We start from the raw sequence: 24217 nt of genomic DNA on the forward strand, positions 1-24217 counted from the left end.
ACCCCCCTCCCCATGTGTTAGGGGAGGGGCAGAGGGAGAGAATCTTCAAGCTGACTTCCTATTGAGCACAGAGCATGAAGCAGCGTGATCTCATGTAGAGCTGATCTTACAACCCATGAGATCATGGCCTGAGTTAAAACCAGTCCGACGCCCACCCACTATGCCACCCAGGCACCCCTAATGTTTATTATTTCTATCAACATTCTGTTCACAAATCTGTGTATCTCTAAGACAACAGCAACTTTTCTACAGTTCTCTTTTCTTTCTGAACTCTTACCAAAATTGCCTTTGATATTCATTTTTTTTAGATTTTATTCATTCATGAGAGTCACACAGAGAAGCCATATTATTTTTTAAAGATTTATTTATTCATGAGACACAGAGAGAGAGAGAGGCAGAGACATAGGCAGAGGGAGAAGCAGGCTCCCTGTGGGGAGCCTGATGTCCTTTGACATCCATATTTCTACCAACAATCTCTTCAAGACAATCTAGGCTTTTGCTAGCATGCATCACAAAACTCTTTCCACCTCTATCCATCTCCCAGTTCCAATTTTTAGGCATTTGTTAAAGCAGCACCCCACTTTCCAGTACCATTGGTTTGCTAGGGCTGACATAACAAAGGCTTAACAGGGCTACTTTTGGCTGTATGGATTCAAATAACAAAAATTAATTTTCTCTTGGGGCATCTGGGTGGCTAAGATGGTTGAGCATCGGACTCTAGTTCTGCTCAGGTCTTGATCTCAGGGTCATGAGATTGAGGGCTCGTGCTCAGCATGGAGCCTCCTTGAGATTCTCTCCCTCTGCTCAAGCTCACACACTCTCTAAATTAAATAAATAAATCTTAAAAAAATTAATTTTCTCACAATTCTGGAAACTAGAAGTCTGAGACAAGCTGTCAGTAGGGTTGGTTTCTAAGACCTTTCTCCTTGGCTTGTAGATGGCAGTCTTGTCTCTTTACATGTCTTCCCTCTGTTGTGCCTGTGTTGTAATCTCTTTTAATAGGGACAACAGTCATATTGGATTAGGGCCCACTCTACTGATCTCATTTTAACTCAGTTACCTCTTTAAAGGCCTCATGGCAAAATATAGTCACATTCTGAGGTAATGATGGCCAGGACTTCAATTTGATCAGGGAGCGGATGACAATTCAGTTCATAACAGGCACAAATCTAGTAAGAAATGCGCACAATACATGTAAGGAAACCTTTACAATGCTACCTAGAGAGAAGAAAGACTGAAAGAACACCAAAAAAAAAAAAAAAAAAAAAAAAAAAGAGATTACAGTGACTATCTCCAGGGAGAACTGGAAGTTTGGGAACAGGGGTAGAATGCAGACTGACTTTCTGCTGAATAAGTGTCTGTCTCTTTTAAATTTTACCTACAAGTATTACCACAAACAAAAAGTAGTAGAAAACAAAAAGCCAGTTTAAAGGAATCTTTTCCAGAAATCCCAAAATCTACACCAATGTTATTAGCACATTAGCCTCAAAGAAGCTACTTCATAATGAAAACTTAGGTAAACTATTTGTATATATTATTGTTTGATTACTTTTAAGTGTATGAATAGAAAGAACTGAAGTCAAATCTCAGTACTATTATATGAGCAAAAAATTACACTAAATCAACTTCTAGCAAAGACACCAAAGAATATTAGGGTATAATGTGTAATGTACTTATGTGCATGGTATATAAACATGTACAGGTTCATGTTTAACTGTATACTTTTTCATTAGCAATGCTAATGGTAATAAAAATGCTAAAGGATTTGAATCAAGAGTCTGACACTTAACCACCTGAGCGACCCAGGCACCCCCTTCGACTTCTTTCCTTATAAACTTTCTGCATTACTGCAGTAGTCTAGAGCCTTTGTTCATATTGTTTTACAGATCCAAATAATCCACTGGTTAGCAAAAGAATGCTTAGGCAAAGTTTTTGAAATACCTCAGTGATCATATACCTCAATTTGTACTGAATGAGACAGAAATGAGAGGAATTTAGGGAACAGATTTGACCTGAAAGGCAGACTAAGAACTCTTCCCCTTTGGACCCCTCTCCAACCAAACATAGGTATGTATGGTACATGCATTGCAATATCAAACTACTTACCTTATCCTACTTATAAAGCCTGTTATGTGTCTATCAAGCCAGCTTATTAAAATTCAAGTCTAGAAAGGCACAGACACAATGATATAAAGTCAAATGTATGATCCTATTTTCATTATTACTTATTTTTCTCATTAAACTGTCAAGGAATATAACATTTATATGTAAATAAATCCATGAAATAATTCAAATACATTATATAATCTTGTTCATTAAAAATTTTTCCCACCACTTGCAAAAAGGAGGTATACTATCTAAATTAATAACAAATTGTGGGGTGCCTGGGTGGCACAGTTGGTCAAGTGCCTGACTCTTGATTTTGGCTCAGATTCTCAGGATTGCGAGATACTGTATCAGCTCCACACTGGGCACGGAGCCTGCTTAAGAGTCTCTCTCTCCCTCTGCCTGTTCCCCACCCCTCCTGTGCACGCTCTTTCTCTCTCCCTAATAATAAATAAGTTACAAATTATATCCAGATGTTTTAAGTTTTACTAAAATTCAGGAATTCCCAGAGGATAGTATTATTTATTCTGATAAACGAAAGTATTAGCAAGGAAGAAATGATAAAAACTGGTACAAAAGAAATAGGTATTTGGCATAAAAGCAGGTATTTATGATAATGTATTAGTCACTTTGGTTGTGATAAAGGCCTAACTATGGCTAGTTTAAGCAAAAGGCAGGAGGTGGAGGAAAGCGGATTTACACTGATATGACTCAAGTAGAGCTGACTTTGGGAAAAAATGGAGCTAGGGTTTTTGGTGCTGTCAGGGATCTCCTTATCTCTATGTTGTTTTTTGTTTTGTTTTGTTTTGTTTGTCTCTACTCTTATTCTCCCTATATGGCTTCTTATTTTCTACTTTGTAGTAAAGCACCAGGAAAGGAAAAAAGAGTGTGCATCCCACACAAGAAAATACATTTTGCATCATGACTCAGCACACTTACACAGATTAAACTGAAATAAAGGCTTAATGAGACTATTCTTACCCTCAGTATATCTGATGTACTCTTTTCCATTTCCTTTAAAAAAAGAAATATGACCTACTAAATTAATTTCTCCATCCATAAGTGGCTCACAACACAGTTTGCAAAATACTGCTTTGGATGCCAGCAGCCTACATTTAGTTAATGGTATTGGGGCTGGTGGGGGAAAAATGAACGGTTTCTGATGTAGTCAAAGAACACAGACTTCGGGATCCCTGGGTGGCGCAGCGGTTTGGCGCCTGCCTTTGGCCCAGGGCGTGATCCTGGAGACCCGGGATCGAATCCCACATCGGGGTCCTGGTGCATGGAGCCTGCTTCTCCCTCTGCCTATGTCTCTGCCTCTCTCTCTCTGTGTGACTATCATAAATAAAAATAAAAATTTAAAAAAATATATTCTTAAAAAAAAAAAAAAAGAACACAGACTTAAAATTTTGAATCTGAATGGAAGAAGGATGGCACCACTCATACTATGCTTTTTTTCTTTGGGAAGGTAAATAGAAATGAGATCATTGTAAATTGAAAAAAAAATCAGGAAAAAAAAATCAGGGCCAAAAATGTGGGACTGTTTGTTTTTTGTATCTTAATCAGGTCTGGAATAGTAAAGACAGCATCTTCCTGCTTTTTACTTTTTCCCTCAGGCTGGTGAAAATACTTAACCCTCAACGCCTAACTCAGATGTCTCCATGAGGTTTCTCCAGAGCCACCCTCTAGTGTGGTGGTTCTGAGCTCCTCTTGTTCATGTATTGAGCGCTGTGTTCATTCAGCTTTCTGGAAATATTTCTAATTTATAAAGAAACTGTCAACCGGGACACCTGGGCGGCTTAGTGGTTGAACATTTGTCTTTGGCTCCAGGGTGTGATCCCAGAGTCCTGGGATCAAATCCCACATTGGGCTTCCTGCATGGGGCCTACTTCTCCCTCTGCTTGTGTCTCTGCCTCTCTCTCTTTCATGAATACATAAAATCTTTAAATTAAAAAAACAAAAAAGAAACTGTTAACCATTGGTGTAGATATTCTCACTGACACTGAATTTTTACACCTTTTTGAAGTAGATTATGTTGAATCCACTTCTTTTGTGAGGAAACTGAGCCTCACAGTGAGTGACATGTGCTCATACATTTACTAAGTAATAAAAACGGGATTGGAACTCTGATTTACTGACTTGAGGTCTAGGACACTACTTCCTATATAAACTTATTCGATTTCTCTGTTTTTCTCTTCATCACTCCTACCTAATTTGCTTCATAACAATTAGCACATGGTGATTTTAAAAAATGTTTTCTCTAAAACACAAGCCCTGTGGGGCAGAGCTTTTCCACTTTGTTCACCGTCAAGTCCTAAAGTCTCACAATGCCTGGTAAATATGTTTCAGTAAATTCGTACTAAAGTTAAATGACTACTAGGTACTGTTAAATATTAGAGGTTCAGTGAAAACTACAGATCTTTTCCTTAGAAGTCTATTAGAGATGGGTCATCTATGCATAGGACGGGGACAAATGTAGGAGACAAATGGACATAATCTTATGTCCACACTGGGCCCACACCAGGCCCACACTGGGCTAAAAATGAGGAAATGCTTATTTTCTGATCATAACTGTAGATACCCGTTCAAAAAAAGAGAAAGAAGAAAATAAGTAGCCTATAAATCTCACCCAGAAGTCACTTAACATTTGAGAATGTTTATTTTTAGCCCTTGTGTGTTTTGCATAGTTAGAATCAGTTGTAAATAAAATTTTGTTTCTTGATCTTTGTATTTAGTTTGTCATTAGCATTTCTGTCATTAAGCATTTTCCTCATATGCTATTTTAATGAAAGAATTTTTTGTAGAAATCTTTGTTCTTTGTTTTTGCTAAGATGTCACCTTCTCAGAAGAGTCATCTCACCTCTTATTAAAAATTGCAATTCCTTCCCTCCAGCATTTTGTCACTAGCCCTGCTCTATTTTTTTTCCACTCCGCTTTTTGCCATTTATTGGTATTGTATATTTATTTGTTTGTTGCCTGTTTCATTTTACCAAAATAGAACCTTCATAAGGGGGAATTTGTTTTAACACTACCTGCTCTATCTCTAACACTTAGAAAAATACTTCACCCATAGTAAGCACTCAATAAGTATTTGTTGAGCAGAAGAATAGTGAATGAAGTATTGGGTCAACGAACATGAGCATTTTTAAGACTCTCGATAGACAATGGCAAGTTACGTTTCTAAGAAGGTGATAGCAATTTAGACTTCCAACAATATGTGAAGACTGCTTGTTTTGCCTCAATTGTTGGAGTTAAATTTTGTCTTAGAAAACTTATGTTGATCTAGTGATTCCACGGTCATGGTAGAAAAAGAAGCCATTAGCCAGAGACACGGAACCATGAGCAACATGGTAAATTCAAGGAATTAATTACTAGTGTGTATGGCTAGAATATAAGGTTTAAAAAATGACACCTTAAATCATATAAAGGGAAGACTCTGAAGAATATTAAAAGGTGAAATAATATTAAATACACGTTAGAGCAATCAGGCATAAAAATATTAAAGTTTCAATTAAATGAGTATTATTGGACTTTTAAGTCAAGAGATTTGGAACTAGATTGGTTGTAGTTTGGGTTGTCCTCACGGTGACTTAAGTCATCCATGTTGATGGCAGGAAAGGGATTAACAGCGTCAATTTTCAATGAATAATGGTATTAGAGCAGAAGCTAATGAATGAGAATAACAGTCATTAGAAACTATGGTATAATGGATTTAAATGAATCTCGGAGGAAACATTTTTGGTGGTGTGGGAGAAAAGTAGCCTCGTTCAGAGGCCTACCACGTTAGCACTGTCCTTGAGTTGTATATATATGTGTGTGTGTGTGTGTGTATATGTATGAATACAAAATAGTTTCAGTCTCATTGGCGTATTTTAAAATATTGTACTGTCTTCATTAAGAACAATGATTCCTGGGACGCCTGGGTGGCTCAGTGGTTGAGCATCTGCCTTCAGCTCAGGACGTGATCCCACGGTCCCCGGATTGAGTCCCACGTCGGGCTCCCTGCATGGAGCCTGCTTCTCCCTCTGCCTATGTCTCTGCCTGCCTCTCTCTCTCTGTCTCTCATGAATAAATAAATAAAATCTTAAAAAAAAATAAATAAAAAAGAAAAAAGATATCTTTTAAATTAAATATTTTTTAAAAAATATTCAAGGCTGGGCAGCCCGGGTGGCTCAGCGGCTTAGTGCCACCTTCAGCCCGGGGTGTGATCCTGGAGACCGGGGATCGAGTCCCATGTCTGGCTCCCTGCATGGAGCCTGCTTCTCCCTCTGCCTGTGTCTCTGCCTCTCTCTGTGTGTGTGTCTCTCATGAATAAATAAGTAAAATCTTAAAAAAAAAAAAAAAAAAGAAGAAAAGAAAAGAAAAAAGAAAACTGACGGAAGTAAGGTTTCTCTCACCAGAAAATACAAATTCATTCACTCACACTGCAAATGACAGTATGCTGCATTTCAAGGAGTTCATAAAACCTCCACTAGCCTTGAAGGCCTTCAAGTTAACCCTTCAGGTAAAATCTGAGCTACTGCAGTTTCCCGAACACGCATTTAATATATACATGAAAAGCCCCTATTAGGCAAAAACCATATTTGTGCATATTTAAAGTGCCAAGAAGACAAAAACCATTCTGGGGTCAGCTCCTTTGACAAGCAACAGTATCTCAGGGCGCTTACAGAACTGAACCATCCATATTCTCCTGCTTCAGAACCACCAATGTCTCTTTAATGGCCAAAGGATAAAGTTTCCTCTTTTTATTTTTTCAATATTTCCTGTCACTGTGGACACAGAGTTTCTTTCTAGTCTGACTTCCTCATCTTCCCATTTTATCTCCTATTGCTCCCAAGAGGGGCCCCTTTTCAGGTCAAACTGGGATATTCTTTAGGCCTCAATATACCGTTTTCAGGCTCCTCTCCCCTCTCTTAAATCCCACGAGACGTTCAAGACTCAGTTCAAATTTTTAAAAATCCAGTCCACTGAGGTGGGTCTAGCATTTACTGTGTACCCTAAAGCTGTTGATGTGAATTCAGAGACTTTTGTTAACTTCTTTTTTTTTTTCTTTTGTTAACTTCTAAAGGCAAAACTTACGTAGAGATACATTTCCCACAGCCCTTTCACTAAGATTTTAAGAGGCTGCAAGAGGGTTCTAAAAAATCGAAAAAAGGTAACTATATTTATACCATTAATTATGTATGTTGTTTCTTTTGTCTTTTCTATTCCCGAAGGGCAGCAATTATACACTTTGTGTGACAGAAACACAAAGCGGACATAACTTGGAAATGTTTAATGCCTTTCATCTGTATCTCCCTCAAAACTCTTCCTAAAAGACTGAAATGCTCCTAAAATGAATCATGAAATTAGTTACACGTAGATGCCATGCGTTTAAAAAAAAAACAAGAACAAGAACAGAAACATCCCTCTTCTAGATCTACGAACTGGACACGGAAGCAAAATTTTACAACAGTCACCGTGTACCAGTCAACCATCCAGACGACGCTGCTCAAGAACGTCCACATCCAAGGCTCATGTTACAACATCCAGAGGAACAAAACCCCGAAAGGCCGTAATTTCCAGTCCTTTTGGCTTTTCCTTTCCAAGTATTTATTTGTTTAATCAACAGGCCGACCCTACTACTTAGTGAAGGTTCCGAGACAACTTGGCACCATTTGTAACTCCTAAAATGGTGAAGTGCAGGGGCTGCAGGCAGTTTCTCAAACAAAAGGACTACTGGAAGCCAGGACATGCCCCGGGCCGGGAGCACCCCGGGCCGCGCCGCTTTTCTCAAAAAAGACGGGTCCAAAGACAAGGGCTGCCGTCGCCCTGTTTGCGCAGGCCAGTCAAGGGCGTCGCTCCGTCCGTCCCGAGCAGCCACGAGAATTAGGAAGCGGCGTCGGAGGGGACGGAGGCCCCGGGTCGCCGACGCTCGAGCCCACGGCGCGCCCCCGGGGCCCGGCCGCGGCGCGCGGCTCTCCTCGGCGGGGGAAGCGGCGGCGGCGCCGAGACGGAAGCTTTTCCTGTAGGTGAAAGGTCAGAGGCGCCGCAGGAGGCGCCGGGGGAGAGGCTGCGGAGCGCGCCGTGCAGCTCGCGGACTCGCCTCCCGCGCCCCGGCCCCGGCCCCGCTCCGCGCCCGGCCCCGCCGCCGCCGCCGCCGCCGCCGCCGCCGCCGCCGCCGCCGCCGCCGCCGCCTCAGCCTCCCTCGGAGCCCCGCACGTTCGGCGCCGCCACCTCGGCCACTGCGCGCTCCCAGCCCACGCCGAGCAGCCTGCCGCCGCGCCGCCACACGGGCCGGCCCCGCCGGCCGCAGCCCGCAGGCTGTCGGGGGACCCGGGGGTGCGGCCGTCGGCAGGTGGGAGGAAGGGACACCCCGCCCCCGCCCCCCGCCCCGGGCGCGGCCACGGCGGCTCTGCTCCCTCCTCGGCACTTCTTACCGGCGCTTCCCCGACGAGCTACGTCCCGCGCCGGGCGTAGGCCGGACGGTCCGCTGTGGTGGCTGCTTGGGGTTCCGGGAAGAGACAGGTCGGAGAAAGCTCAAGGGGTTGGGGGTGAGGAAAAGTGGGGGCAGGGAGCTTTCTGGGTTTGTGTATTTGGGGGGGTCAGAGTTCGTGACCCCTCCCTCGGCTCTGCGGTACGTGCTCCCCTCCGCGCCTGCGCATTACTGGTGGACCGGCGGTGAGGAGGTCGTGACGTTCCCCGGGTGGAGGAACGAGGAAACCCGAGCCAGAGTCCGCCGCCCCCTGTCGGCTGGGAGGGGAACCGCACCGCCGGCGCGGCCCTATCCAGGACTTGGGGAAGCCGCGGGGCGCTTAGCATCCCATTTGCCCAAGGTGGTCTCGGGCGTTAAAGGAACCTTCAGGTTTGGGTAGCACTAGAGAACCTCAGCAGTTTTAGGCAGTTTGGTTTCTAACTTGTGGAAAATTGGGCTTTGTTTTAGGTTACCTCTTACAAGTTTATTAGAGGAGTTTATCAGTCTGGATAGATGCCAATAAAATATTTAAGATTTCCTAAAATAAGCGAAGGCAGAATCCTGCGCAGGAAGGCAAAGATTCACTTATTCGCTCTTGTGGGTAAATAGGTATAATGGCTAGATGGCGCAAGAATTACCACCTAGAATGTAAACTTCTTGAAGGCTGGCTTTTTTGTCAGTTGGTGTATTCCCAAGCATACAGGACAATGCCTGGTGGTCCATGACAGGGGCGCCTGGGAGGCTCAGCGGTTGAGCCTCTGCCTTCAGCTCAGGGCCTGATCCTGGGGTCCCAGGATCGAGTCCCTCATGGGGCTCCCTGCAGGGAGCCTGCTTCTCCCTCTGCCTGTATCTCTGACGAATAAATAAAATCTTAAAAAAAAAAAAAAAGAGGCGTATGACAGAACAAGAGCACGGACAGAAACCACCTGTGGCATAGAGGTGAGGCAGGAAGAACTGTCCTCTGTGCAAAGTACTGTGTGATGTGGACTTTAAGAGAAGGGGTCCTTGACATTTCTTTAGTATTGATCCAGCACTAGAAAAGCAGTCATGGATTCAGGCCAGAAGCCCAAGTCAGAAAAAAACATAGGTGCACTGGCTAGGAGAATATCTCTATCATTTCCCTCTGGAACTAGGCAGGAAGACACGGTAAAAGGGCATGCAACGATCTCTAAGAAGGGGAATATGCTTTATGCCTCATTCTCTGAAAACAGGGCTGTGTGGTTCATCTTTAAATATGTGACTCTAGAAAAATATATGGCTTAAAAGACATCATCACACCGAAAGTAGATACAGTAAATTTATTTTTTATAAATATAATACATATTGACATTATTTACAATACTTGGTTTATTTATAAAGGATCTATATATGGACAATAAGATACAAAGTATTATCATTTTAGGTCAAAAGTGTTTCTAGAAATTCATGTCATTAAAATATATATATATAGTATTTCAAGACTGGTTCTTAACATGCTATGACCAACTCATATAAAAGAGAGTTGCCCTTTTTCATCTCTCCCCACAACTAAGGGACTTGCTATTGAGGCTTTTTGGAAATTTCCTACTCATTTTTTCTTAAAATTAAATCCTACTGGAAATTATCTTTGCTTAAAAAGGAAAGTCATAGGTAAGATTTTCCTTTAGAGAATAGTAAATGTGGCATAGGCTCCAGAATATTTGTACATGGAAGGCACTTAAAAAAATAAAAATCAGAAGGAATCCATTTGGAGTAACTTAATTTGCCAAATAGTGAGTGTCCATAGCATACAAGGTACTCTGCCAGATGCTGAGAAGGAGGCTCAGATTCTCAAGGACAGAATGTGATAGGCACCAGAAGAAAGTGTGTTTTCTAGCTAACGATGATGGAGACACAGAGAAAGGAGGGACTAGATTTGGTCTACAGGAATAAGAGAGGAGGAATAGGGGAGAGAAAGACTAGGACCAACTGTCACAGAAGTCTTGGATACACAGGCAGAAATGAGTTGGAAAGAAGGTGAGAACAAAGAAGAAAACCATGTGAAGAGAGAAAAGTTGGGGTGGGCTTAGTTGGAGTGTGTGATACCTGAGGAAAAGTATTCCATACCAAGCCACTGGGAAGGCAGCGGAGGCTGCAAAGAGCAGGGATGAAACTAGGTTAGCATGTATAAGATAGCTCTGGCAGTGTTTAAAATAAGACTGTGAAAAAAAAAATAAAAAGACTGCAAAGAAGGCATTGAAATTGGAAGAAAAGTTATTCTAATTATTGGGAAGAGGTAACAAGGACTTGAGCCAGGGGCTGTGCAGTAACAGGAATGAAGATGGAACACATACAAGAGCAATAGCAGAGGGTCTTGTTGAGACTTGGAGGCAGATTCTGGAGCCTAGACTGCTGTTTTTCCAACACAGAAGAAAATAAACAGATCTGAATGAACAGAAAGTGGTCATGTAAAGTTTAAAATGCTTAAGGAGGACTCACGTAGATGTCCAACAGGTAGTTGCAAATATGGCCTTGCAGGAAAAGAGTAGGTCTAAGATCGGAGTTACAATGAGGGCATGTGGGGGGCTGTGTTTGAGTTGTAGATGACATGAATCCTGTCGACACCTTCTATGCATTTCAACAATGATTTTCTCTTAAAAGACACAGGCTAGGTATTTTGTGAGACACAGATACAAGTATTTGCCTTTAAGGCATGTACTGTATAACAAAGGAAAAAGGATTTACCTCTCTGGAAATCCTAGTGACTACATTTGACTACAGTGGATCTCAAACTTCAAAAATGAGAGTACAAATGGATGCATACTCCAAGACCGATAAACATATGCTGTGATAACATTTACATTTTAACTAAATTACTAAATACAGGCTTTCTCTATTTCTGGAGAAACAGCCAGCATCTGGCTAACAAAACTACACTTTAAAGTTATCTTCTTCACTTACTTGTTTCATTACTGCTTTATATTAAAGTTGCTCTGATCTCATTTTAAGGAATGTTACTGCATACTCAAAAGCATCAAGCTTTTGGTTGAAGAGAATTAAGGATCTTGGGCAAACGATAATAAGATCATACTGGGTACATTAGAGAACAGGGGAAGAGGTTGGAGAGAGGTTTGGATATGTGGGATGATGCCTAAGATAACCTTTCTCATTTTTCTAGGACTCTGCTTGATCCTCTACATTTACTATGAGGACCCTAGATGGGGGGGCAGGGGGGCACAAAGAATGCCAGGCATCCCCTAGTTTAACTTGGCATCTCTTATCAAGGTTATTTTTAGTGCCTTTTGCTTAGCTTTACAACTGCTCTTTCTCCTCCTTATGAATACAAGGAGAAACCTGAAGTGTGATGGAAACACATGCATCAGCATAATAATACAATAAATACAATATTCTTGGCATTCGGGTACTATGTTAAGTGTCTGACTCTTGATTTTGGCTCAGGTCAGGATCTCAGGATCATGAGATTGAGCCCCGTGTTGGGCTCTGCACTCAGTAGGGAATCTGCTTAAGATTCTTCCTCTCCCTCTGCTCATCCCCCTTCCTCTCCCAATGTACCCAATAATACCATTTCCCCCCTCTAAAATGTTACCTCTCAAGAGATTTACTTTTTAAAGTAACTTTACAATAAAAGTATATTATTAGGTTCTCAGTTGACATTAACTGAGAGGTTAAATAAATAGTTGATCAGCTTTAGTAAGTTATGAAGGATTGGTAAGGGGGAAAAGGGAATATAACACTATTCCACATTTAAAACATTTTTTTTTGGGGGGGGGGTGGATGGTAATCTGATAGTTTCCTCAAACAACTGTATGTGTATTTTCAAAACCCCCTCATGGAGTGAAGCCAGTAGCCAGTACAGTCATACAGGTGTTTCACATATAACTATATTAATAGAAGTTTGTGCAATGCTGTTTCTATTTAGATTTATAAATGGCTCTTGATTTAGCCAGCTGTTGGAAGACAAAATAGCCTAGCTGATATTTTTTTAGATTCTGAGGTTTAAGCCAAACCTTACATTCAGAAGACTGAGAGCTCAAGAGGAAGGGGCAAAACTCCAAATAACTTGTCATTGGCAAAATGCTAGATCCAAAGAAACAGAAGGAAACACTTTATAAGGTACAATCTTGGTCTCCAGAAAGGATACACTAAAAACTACAAGGATTTTTAACATGGAAGCCTTATTTATGCTTCTCTTGATTAAAATTAGTGAGCTGCAAAGACGTATTAGTTTGCCTATTATGGACAGAAAGAATGGGGAGAGAGCATGTGAGGATTGCATGTGAGGGTGCAACAGAGTTTAAAATGATCCCACAGCAAGAAAGAGCCAGAAAAAAACTATAGCAGACAACTCTCAATTTAGTAGAGGCTCTGGTGCTGCAACAGACAACATTCAAAAGGCTTCAGAAAGGCACTCAGTAATTCTTTTGGCAATGGTAAGTATCACAGTGAATTAGGAAATACTTTATATAAAAGCAGAAAGGAAAATCCTTGTGCCCTTTTGTGAAATATTCTATGGATGACCTTGCCTTTTAATATAATTTATATTTAGTTTAAGCTCAGTCAATATATGTATATTATGAGCATCAAGAATGACTTTAATCATACTGTGAATTTCATTTTTCTTCTACTCATCAATAATTTTGTGTACAAAGCAGTTCACATAGTAAGTGCACCAGAATTATGAATATAAATTTTTCCTAATGAGGTGCATTTGGCAACTGGTTAAGGAAATAAAGGATTTGTTTTATTTATCAGGGAGGACATAACACAAAGTAGTATTAAATAACCTTTAAAAAATGGATACAGTTTCAGTGAACACTGGCTTAGAATCTGTGCTTTTTTGGTATGGTAATTCCAGTTCATTTTTTAAAGCACAGTATTATAGGAAAGGAACATTCTTTCTAGATACAAACACCACACTGAGTTGGACTCAGAGAACTTAGAATAGCAAAGGGTATTGTGTAATATAATGCTTGTTATATTTTGTTTTAAAAATACATTTATGTTTGTGTTGAACTGGCAGCTTTAAAAAAAGGATTAGACTTTAATATAAAGACCATACAGTTGTGTTCCTCTGCAAATGAAAACATTCTCTTTCCTACTCATAGCTCAATGAAAATTTTCACATTCTATCCCTTTGCTGTGATGCCTTGATGATGTAACATTATCTCATGCCAAAAGAGGTACAACAGAAATACTCTAGACAATTTACTGGAATTTCATTTCACAGTTACTGAGGTAGGAGTTGGCCGTGTGTTTTTCCATTAAAAGATACAAAAAATTCATCTAAGTTTATTGATTCAAAAACATATATTTTTTGCATCAGCAGTTTTATAGTAATTTCTAAACCAAATACTGCATGGAAAGTTGCTCCTTGATGTGTTTTTTATTTACAAAGACTTACCTCAACTAGGAATGTTACAATGTAACATGATAAAGCACATTGAGAAAACACATTGAGAAATCTGTGTCACAAAGTTAATACAGTATCCAATATTAAGTTTTCTGGTTTCTAAAGAAAAGGTACATTAGAGTTCAGTGTGAGTCTCAGAAATAATTCTGACCATTAAGTAAACATCAAAATTTTAATAAATAACATACATGAAAAAACAAACATTAAAAAATTATCTTATACCTAACAAAATAATTACTAATATTTGATGAAGATTTTGGCTGGATTTATCTTGGCAGTGTTTATTTATATAAAATTTCTGTCCTGCATTTACTCCATCCTGATGAAATTCCACCCATTTGGAATCACAGAAGGGATAAAACCAACATCACTACAATATTGTGCCTTCCTGAAATGCTTCTATCCACCTATTAGTAAGAGAAATTTGTTAGATTTGTAAAATGCAATCATCCAATAGATGTTAAAACAATACAAATCATAGTTATGCCTGTGGATTCAATCATCCTAGCAGTATATTTAAGATGTTTCCTACACCAAATTAGAATTCTGCATATATGGAATTGTCCTTTATTTGGTAATATGGTGCAAAATTTGGCCCCAAAAGTACATCTTGTATGTCCATGAGGCGTGAAGAAGGGGCCATTTCATGTAAAAGCTCTATGAAATCCTGATGATCCCATAAAATTGGTTTGGGAGATGAATACATTTGCAAAGACTTTTATTTCCACCTCCTTTCTGCTTTTAGGAACACCACCTTTTGTCTGTTTCCTCCTCTCTTAACTCCCTGGGCATCCATAGTCCAGAACTGTTCTAACATTCTCAATGAAAGAGAATCTACATCTGATCTACCTCAGTTGATCAAAATTTTGCATACAATATAAAGTATCTAAAAAAAAAAAAAAAGTGTTTCAGAGTTTCGTAGAGTCTTTCCAAAATTCATTAGTCTCAAAGTTTTATCTGACAATACCCACAGCTGCAATTATTCAGAAGACACTTGGAGGTAGTCTTTTTGTACCTACCTAGTACTGTAATGGCTTCTGAACTTATTATGAATATTTGAAATCACTCAGTTAGTAAAAGTAGCCTGTAACAGGTTTAGCTCAAGTTTCAAAGACAGAATTTTCAAAAATTTAAATGCAAATGGCACAAGGTATAATAAAATCTTTTAAAAAGCTAAAAATTTTCCATTAAAATTAAGACATCTTAATATTCTATAATGTGCAAAAATACTTCATGATATTAGTGACTCCAAAGAGAAACTTAGAATTTAGCCTGTATTAATTTTAAATTGTAGGTAAGCAGATTCCCTTCACTCAACTACATTCAATTGTCTTGAAGGTTTTTCTACCTTGTCAACTTAATGATATAAACAAAAGATGTATATTCAAAAGAAATTTTATCAGTTTGATGATGAATATTGGATAAAAATCACAAGAAATGTAGTTCCTAACAGAATATTAGAACGATTAGTCTTTTATCCAAGTAGTTTTTTGCAGAAAGAATAGTTAAGTAACATAATTTTAAATATTCTTCAGTTCAGTTGAAAAAGAATTATTTGGAGTAACAGATATACCCTAGATGTCCTAACATAGACTGAAAAAAAAAAAAAGTCTTACAGAGTATCTGTCACATTGTACCTGATTAATATTCAATACATATATAATTCTCGAACATTAGTTCTAATTGCCTTAAGAAAAGACAAGCCTTGTTTACTTAAGGCGTTCTGCATGCATGTTTTAAGCCTATTGAGAAAACATGAGCACTAAGCTCTTAGCGGAAACAAAACCGTATAACTTGTGAGGCCAAAAAAAAAAAAAAAAAAAATCAAATGAAAGATCTGGTGAAAGGTAACTACACTGTGTTGTTTACAAAGAACCTGGATTTCACAGAGATATGCTTCTCTATGTTAAACAACCTCATGACATCAAAATAAATATTCTTGTTGGAATTCTGAAGAGACTGTTTAGAAGTCTTTACCATCTAAAATGATACCCATTTCCTTCTACTCAGTTATTGGGAACAGCATGGGAGCCTCTTAATGTGTTTGACCCTTTTCCCAAAGAAGTAAGTTAGCAAGCAGCTGTTTAAACTCCCGCTGTTCCATGGCACAATTGAATCACTGGATTGCCAAAGTCCTGGAATGTTTTAAGAGATGATCCTTACCCTTACTGAAGGAGAGGTCAAATGCCTCAGCTTCCTTTCCTTTCAGCAGAGCAGCTTCATGCTGCTTCCTCAGAGGTCATGTATAGACAAAATATTTTGGACAGAACTACCTATTTTCTTTTCCCCTCTACCTCCTGAAAATATTCCAGATCTCTTGCCTGCCCTTAAAACAATTCTAAAGACTTTGAAAAATATGTTAAATCTAACTAATTTGGATCTCTGATTTAAATTCTTCGTTGTCCCCATGCATGAAAGTAGGTTATTTTAAAATCAATCATGTAACAACTTGAAACTCATGTATAAAAGAAAAATGTCTATATTACTTACTTCTGAGCTGAGTGAGCATCATCTGCTTTGAACACATAAAATAACATGTTTTTGTGTAGTAACTGAAACACTCTAGACTCTGAATTCTCGTCTTTGACTTGAGTGACAGTGAATCCTAGTAAAGGCTGACTCTCCAAAGCTGCCACGTCCTAATTTAAAGACACAAAAGGAAGATGAGACTTTAAATTGATACAAAATTCTGATTTGCAAACTCTTGAACTATATAGCTATAATTGAATTTCATATACACACACATATATAAAACAATGATAATTCTAGCAACTTACTTACTTTTCATTTATTCAACAATATTAAGCTGTCCCCTCCCCACCTACCTCATGAGCCAAACATGGTGCTAGTTTTCAATGTGTTCATATGCAATGAATTTCACATATTTCCCTACAACTATGTGAGGTAGGTAATTCTATTACTTTCATTTTATGGATGCAGAAAACAAGCTCAGGAAGGTAGGTGATTGGGCAGCCCAGGTGGCTCAGTGGTTTAGCGCCGCCTTTGGCCCAGGGCGTGATCGAGTCCCGGGATCAAGTCCCACGTCGGGCTCCCTGCATGGAGCCTGCTTCTCCCTCTGCCTGTGTCTCTGCCTCTCTCTTTCTCTGTGTCTCTCATGAATAAATAAAATATTAAAAAAAAGAAAAAGAAAAAGAAAGGTAGGTGATTTACCCTATCCCACTAAGGAAAAGCTTGGATGCTAGGGCATTGGTTTTTATAGGATGTTGTTGGAACACAGGATGATCAGATAGTAGAAAAGGGCAATATTCGAGCAAATAGCCAGGAATTGTTTATAAACCAAAGTCTATCTTATCTAAGCTGAAGCCTGATCAGTACAATCCCGGGATAGTCAAGGGAGTGTCAACCAAGAGAGCTTGGCAGAAGGGATTAGAACCTTTGCCTTTAGTGAGGGTGTCAGTAGTCACAAGACAGCAAAAAAAGTTACATTTTAATACTATGGAAAATTCCTAACATTTTTGAATAAGAGCATGAGGACATTGTTGACGGTAAAAAAAAAATCACAGCAATATCTCCCCCTCCAAAAGCAAAGCAAAACAAAAAATATGCACAAAACAAATAGATTAAACAGATTCTGTAATAATTTCCAATTGGCATTATAAAACCAGACCCCACAATTATTCATCTTTAGATTTCAGATCTTACCTCACTTGCAGCATATGTATATAGCACTTTATTTTTTATGACAAACCACAAGTGTTTCCAAGGTTTTTTATTGCCTTTTGATCTGTACAAGTAGCCACTCATGGAAGAATCTTCTGTGTTTGCTGATACCTACATAAGCAAACCCCATATATAGTTTAATGGTTTTTAGACAAACAAAAAGTTAAACAAAATTGCTTTTGATCATTGGTACTGAAAGCAATTACCATAATAATATAATGTGTCAGAAAGAAGCTGTTTATTATTTTCAAAGTCGGCTACAATACAAATATACCACCATTACTAGAGGCATGAAACACCCTTCTGTTTAAATGCAATTCCAGCACTGGGACACCTGGGTGGCTCAGTCCCTTAAGCATCCAACTCTTGATTTTGGCTCAGCTCATGACCTCAGGGTTGTGAGATCAAGCCACATGTTGGGCTCTGCACTGGGCATGGAGCCTGCTTAAGATTCTCTTCCTTCCCCACCGCTTCGCTTAAAAAAAAAAAAAAAAAAGCAATTCCAGCATTCTGCCTGGTTTCATTGTGCTTGCATGTATTTCTTTGTGGCATCACCTGTGTTTTCTGGGTTGCCAGAAGAAAAATAATTCTAAAGATCAGAAATGTTTTTTGAAAGTTGCATTTTTGGGACCATATATGCTGTTTATTGTTCTTTGTATTTTGCAATGTTAGGGAAAATTAGTCAAACCTTTAACTCTGTTCAATAATTTTTTAGACTTATAAAAACTATTAACAGAGAGGTAAATGGAAAATTATATTATTCATGGTGATTTATTATTTTTTTTTTAAATTTTTATTTATTTATGATAGTCACAGAGAGAGAGAGAGAGAGAGAGGCAGAGACACAGGCAGAGGGAGAAGCAGGCTCCATGCACCGGGAGCCCGATGTGGGATTTGATCCCGGGTCTCCAGGATCGCACCCTGGGCCAAAGGCAGGCGCCAAACCGCTGCGCCACCCAGGGATCCCTATTCATGGTGATTTAAAGGATTAGTTTCTGATCCCCAAATTTTGGTCTGAGAGAAGCTTATTTTTGCTTCATAAAAAAGGATGAAAATGTTTTATTCTCTAGGCCAAAAGACAGTAAGCTCTCAATAATTATAATCTGGTAGTTGAAACTTTTCTCTTTTTTTCAGAATAACAGAAATAAAAAGCCAAGTTTAGGAATTGTGTTATTAGTAGAATGGTGAACAGACTTTTTAGAAAGATTTATTTTAGAGATAGAGTGTGCAAGTGATTGAATACACTTGGTGGGGGTATGAGGGGAGAGGCAGAGGGAGAGAGAGAATCCTCAAGCAGACTCTCAGCTGAGCAGGAAGGCCCATGCAGGGCTTGATCCCAGGACCCTGAGATCATGACCTGAGCCAAAACCAGAGTCAGCCACTCAACGAAATGAGCCAACCAGGCTCCCTAGAATCGTGAACAGACTTTTAGGATGGTTCCACATGATCCTTGCCTCTGATAATCACACTACAGTACAGTCTCCTCCCCCTTGAGTGTGAGGAGGACCTGTGACTTGCTCCTAACCAACAGAATATCGGGAAGATGATGGCATGTCACTCCCATGATTATGTTATATTCTATAAAACTCCATATTGCTAGTAGATGGGCTCTAGAGACTCTCCCATGCTGGCTTTGAAGAAGTAAGTAGTTGTCTTGGGAAGCTTATGTGGCATGGAAATTAATTCTGCCAACAACCTGAGTGAGCTTGGAAGTAGACCCTTCCTAGCCTTGCAATGAGAACTCAGCGTTGGCCAACACCTTGATTCTGGCCCTGCAGAGATCCCAGCTAAGGTATGCCTAGACTCCTGAGATAATAAATGTATGTTATTTTAAGCTACTACTTTTGTGGTAATTTGTTATGCAGCAACAGAAAACATACAGGTGGATTCCATGAATTTTAAAGGTCTACATTTAATTATGTATTGTATTAATTTCTTATAAATTTTATGAGAAGGAGGATATTGTCTAGTGGAAAATTTAAATCTAATGTTAAGTTAGAAATATCTGTTGAGTGCAAATAAATTTGTACAAAGAAGTAATACCCTTGTAGAATACAACCGAATAGTCTTTTTTTTTTCCGAATAGTCTTTTTTAAATTAGTGTTGATATTCAAATGAGATTATGCTTAAAATGTAGTTACATTGGGATACTACTATGTACTTATGTTAGGTGTTACTATAATTGATCAAAACATTTTGTATGCCCCTCTTTTGGAATATTCTTAAATTAGTTTATTAACTATAAAAGAATATCAGTCACAATACTGAATAGTCATGCATAGTCCTCTATTATCTTTTTTTTTTTTTTTTAAAGATTTTGCTCACTTATTTATAGAGAGTGTGAGCAGGGGGAGGACCACAGAGAGAGGGAAAGAGAATCTTAGCGTGGAGCCCAACGTGGGGCTTGATCCCACCACCCTGAGATCATGACCTGGGCTGAAATCAAGAGTTGGATGTTTAACCAATTGAACCACCCTGGTGCCCCTTATCCTCTATATTCTTTTTTACAAATAAAATTGTTCTTAACCAGCTTAATCACATGAATCACAAAACTTTCCTCTGAATGATTTGGTTATTTAAAATACAAATCAAATCTAACTCAAGTGACATAGCCTGCCATTACTGAGGATACTGTGGCTCTGAATGTCATTCTACAAATAAGGAGTTTCTAAAAATGTATTGAACATTACTGGAATAAAAATAAAAATTCCCAATTCCTCAAAAAGTTCAACATAAACTGCCATATTATTAAGACAAATGATAACATATATCCACATGGCAATATGTCCACACAATGTTTATAGCACCATTATTCATAGTAACTCAAAGGTAGAAACAACTCAGATGTCCATCAACAGATGAATGGATAAACTGTGGTATATACATATGATGGAGTATTATTCAGATATAAAAAGAAACAAAGTACTGATATATGCTATAACTTAGGTAAACCTCTAATATATTATGCTAAGTGAAAACAGCCAGACACAATAGGTCATGTAGTATATTATTCCTTTATACAAGATATCCAGAATAGTTACATACATCAAGGTAGAAAGCAGATTAGGGGTTACCAGAGAGGATGGAGGGCAAGGACAAGGGGGGACTGATTATTTAATGGGTACAGGGTGTTTTTATGGGGTAATAAAAAAGTTTTAAAACTAGAGCAATGTGGCATTTGCAGAGTGTGGTGATTACACTAAATATCAATGAATTGTATATATTTTTTTAAAGAAAACTCTACACCCAATGCAGGGCTTGAACTTAGGACCCTGAGATCATGAGTCGTATGCTCCACTCACTGAGCTGGCCAGGCAACCCTGAATTGTATACTTTAAATGGCTAATTTAAAGTTATGTGAATTTCACCATAGTTACAAATAAAGATAAAAAACATAGGTTCCCATGTAGGAAACTTTCATAGCACCTAACTGGATAAATTAATTTTCCTTGTCTGATTGCAAAGGTGCAAAGTGGTGGTTCTCAAAATTTAGTATACAGATCTGAATCATAGAGAATGCCTGTTAAAGTTTCTGATTCTGCAGACCTTGAGTGGGGCCTAAGAATTTCCGTTTCTAGTAAGTTCCCAGGTGCTGCTGTTGTGCTGCTCTGGAGGATTCTGAGAACCAGTAGAGAAAAGAAATAGCTACAGTCAGGAAGTAGAGTTTTGACAGGGAAGGCCTGTTTATGTGATTGAGTGGAAAGATACAAAATGCGATTGGAGTTAGGCTGAGTCTAGTCTAGATTAAAAACAGTTTTGTAACCGGCACTGTGGAGTCTAGACTAACAAGAAGAGCAAATGTAAGAATTATATTTATAAACTGTGATATTAGAATGGAGAGGCAAAAAATTATAGAAAACTGAAAACTATTTCAGTTGGTTAAGAACCTTAAGTTCTGAAAGTCAATTTAGAGTCAGGAACTGAGTGATGGAAGATACAGTTCAGAGTATTACACTGGCTTAACCAGTTTAAGAAACTTGGCAATTAGAACTCTAAGTCTTCTTCTCACTATCTCATGAGACTGGCTATGAATCATTTCCTAGTGTTTTAATTGCCATGATGGAATACACTGAATTTTACATAAAGAACACAATCTTGGGGCAGCCCCAGTGGCTCAGCAGTTTAGTGCCGCCTTCGGCCCAGGGCATGATCCTGGAAACCCAGGATCAAGTTCCACATCGGGCTCCCTGCATGGAGCCTGCTTTTCCCTCTGCCTGTGTCTCTGCCTCTCTTTGTCTCTCATGAATAAATAAAATCTTAAAAAAAAAAAAAAAAAAACACGATCTTGGTCAAATTTTTAGAGTTGTTTGCTTCCATTTTCCATGGTAGAACACCTCCAGAGAAAAAAATTTAAAACTCTCCTCTGCTGGCCAGAAAACTGGTCACGGAGGAAACAATTAATAAACTAATAAAAAATGGAGGTGGTTAGACAAGCAGTGCTGACATTAGCTGACTGAACACTTGAGTTCGAGAAGATGGGATAGGATACTGGTGATGCCTGTGGATTATACCACTGACAGGTCCAACTCTGCAGCCTATCCTAACCTTTAAAATTTTTCTTTTAAGTTGAAAGAATTTATTATCAGTGCAGCTGTATATAGCCAATGCTTACAATGCTTACAAATAACAAACTGCGCAGATCAGTAGATGCTAATAAAGTGCCCAAAATATTCTGTAGACTTCTCTCTGGCATGAGGTCTCCTCAAGGTAATATTAAAAATTCACATGTGTCTAAATTATCTTTACTCGTTATCATTGCTATAAAATCTCAAACCTTTCAACTGCAATTTTCTGAATGACTCAGATCATATGGTGGACCAAGCAAGAGAGTGAGGCATCAACCACATCCATCACCAGTATTAAAATGCTTGTCTTAATAGTAGTGGGAAATGACATCTTCCTTTATGGAAGAAAAACAGTATATTATATGCATATGAATAATTCAGCCTATATCAGGTTGCAAGTTTAATGGAAACACTTACTTCTTTGAGAGCAGCTGGGATTTTTTTCTGTTTCCTCCCTGATGGAATACTGTGTAAAACTGATGACAAAGTACTTGAAGGAGATTTGTGATTTCCAGGAGATCCAATCTTAGGTGAATGCTGGTGATCTAAAACAAATCAGGTGCATTTATGTAGCCAGTGGTAAGCATTTTGTAATTCAATTTAATTCAGATCAATAAATACTGTTACATAAGGCATCTATGGAAGGATACTTAAGAAGCTGATGATCCTGAGACCCCCAGGGAAAAAAGATAGATGGCCAGAAGTTGAGAGGGAGGAAGATTTTCCACGGTCTCTGATTTTATGCTCTTTCAGTTGTAAACTACGAGAAAGGATTACCCTCTTGTGCCTTCAGAATAATGATACATGTTACTGTACTACCAACTTTAAATAAATTATATAAACTTCCCTCCTGATTTAAAAAAAGAAAACAGAATCACTTAGTACTTAGATATACGACCAAATAAGAATATTATAATGAATGAAGTGCTAGAAAAGGGGCTATAAGACAAGATAAGGAAGCCATTAATTTTGAGGCAGAGGTTCAGGGAAAGGTGGGGAGGGAGTAAGATATTTGAGTTGGCCATTAAGGTATAATAGGAGTTTGGCAAGCTAAAAGGAGTACGAAGAAGACTCCATGAAGAGAGGTCAGAATAAGCAAAAGCAGAGAGGTATGAAATTAGATCATCTATTTGGAGAATAATAAGGCTGAGGGGGAAAAAAGGCTAGTTCTAAGGAATGTGGACTGTTGTTAAAACCGTGGGAAATCAAAGGTCTTTTAGGCTGGGAAGTGACATGAACAGATTGAATTTAGAAAAAAAAAAATCTGGCAGTAGGAAGGAGGAAGGATGTGCAGCAGAAAACCTATTGGGAAACTATTACAGTAGTCCAGATGAAAGAAAGGGCTGAGATGAAGAAATCAAGAGAAAGACAGGTCTTCAAAGATAAATTAATCAAGATTTACTGACTAAAATGTGTGTGGGTGATTAGGGAAGAAGATTTTAAAAACTGAATGTTGAATGTTTGCAGCCTATATTATACACCCAGAGAACAAAGGAAGGAACAAAAAGGCCAGTGAAGGATTAGATAAATGTGTCTTTTTGGAAAATGTAAACACATGGTTACTAACTATTATGCTGTAAATATGGATTCTGAAGTGGCATGCCATCTAGCTTTATTCATTGAGACATTCTCATTTGCTGATGGAAAGCTATCCTTCATGGAAATGAATGACAACTTTTTTGAAATTTAGATCCTATAGGTTTTAGGAATTTAACTAAAATTCTCTTTCTAAAATACAGACCCCAAGCAATCCTGCTAGCTGCATTCATCTTAACTGTGGGGATGCATATCTGCAATAATGAGTAGGAAGATATGATTTATCATTTTTGTATTTAGTGAAAAGCTCAACATTTATATATACCATAAAATCTCACCAAATCAGTCCAAGTGATTAGAAATAGGCTAACAAAGGTCCACCCAGTATATTTCCACAGAGAATTACTTTACAGATAGGTAAAAATGAGTCGTTAAGAGCATGCAGTTATGAAACTGGAAATTTCAAAATTAGTTGAAAGCTAAAGT

The 24217-nt window shown here is 38.7% G+C and overlaps 2 protein-coding genes across 4 annotated transcripts in view; both read right to left on the reverse strand.

Annotated features, from left to right (window-relative positions):
• The window catches only part of NR2C1 (nuclear receptor subfamily 2 group C member 1), a 46461-nt gene extending 37771 nt beyond the window's left edge, over positions 1 to 8690 (reverse strand). For both annotated transcript variants that reach the window (XM_025439401.3, XM_025439400.3), the window contains exon 1: positions 8526 to 8690. The gene's annotated coding sequence lies outside the window, so the exon portion shown is untranslated. The remainder of the gene's footprint in view (positions 1 to 8525) is intronic.
• Positions 8691 to 9844: 1154 nt separating this feature from the next.
• FGD6 (FYVE, RhoGEF and PH domain containing 6) overlaps positions 9845 to 24217 on the reverse strand; it is a 111690-nt gene continuing 97317 nt past the window's right edge. For both annotated transcript variants that reach the window (XM_025439399.3, XM_035699133.2), the window contains exons 18-21: positions 22613 to 22740; positions 17613 to 17741; positions 16440 to 16588; positions 9845 to 14356 (exon numbers count right to left, since the gene is read on the reverse strand). In XM_025439399.3, coding sequence (XP_025295184.2) covers positions 14320 to 14356; positions 16440 to 16588; positions 17613 to 17741; positions 22613 to 22740 — 443 coding nt within the window. In that variant the 3' untranslated portion in view covers positions 9845 to 14319. The remainder of the gene's footprint in view (positions 14357 to 16439; positions 16589 to 17612; positions 17742 to 22612; positions 22741 to 24217) is intronic.

Source organism: Canis lupus, chromosome 15 (genome assembly GCF_003254725.2).
Source record: "Canis lupus dingo isolate Sandy chromosome 15, ASM325472v2, whole genome shotgun sequence".
Classification (NCBI taxonomy): domain Eukaryota; kingdom Metazoa; phylum Chordata; class Mammalia; order Carnivora; family Canidae; genus Canis; species Canis lupus.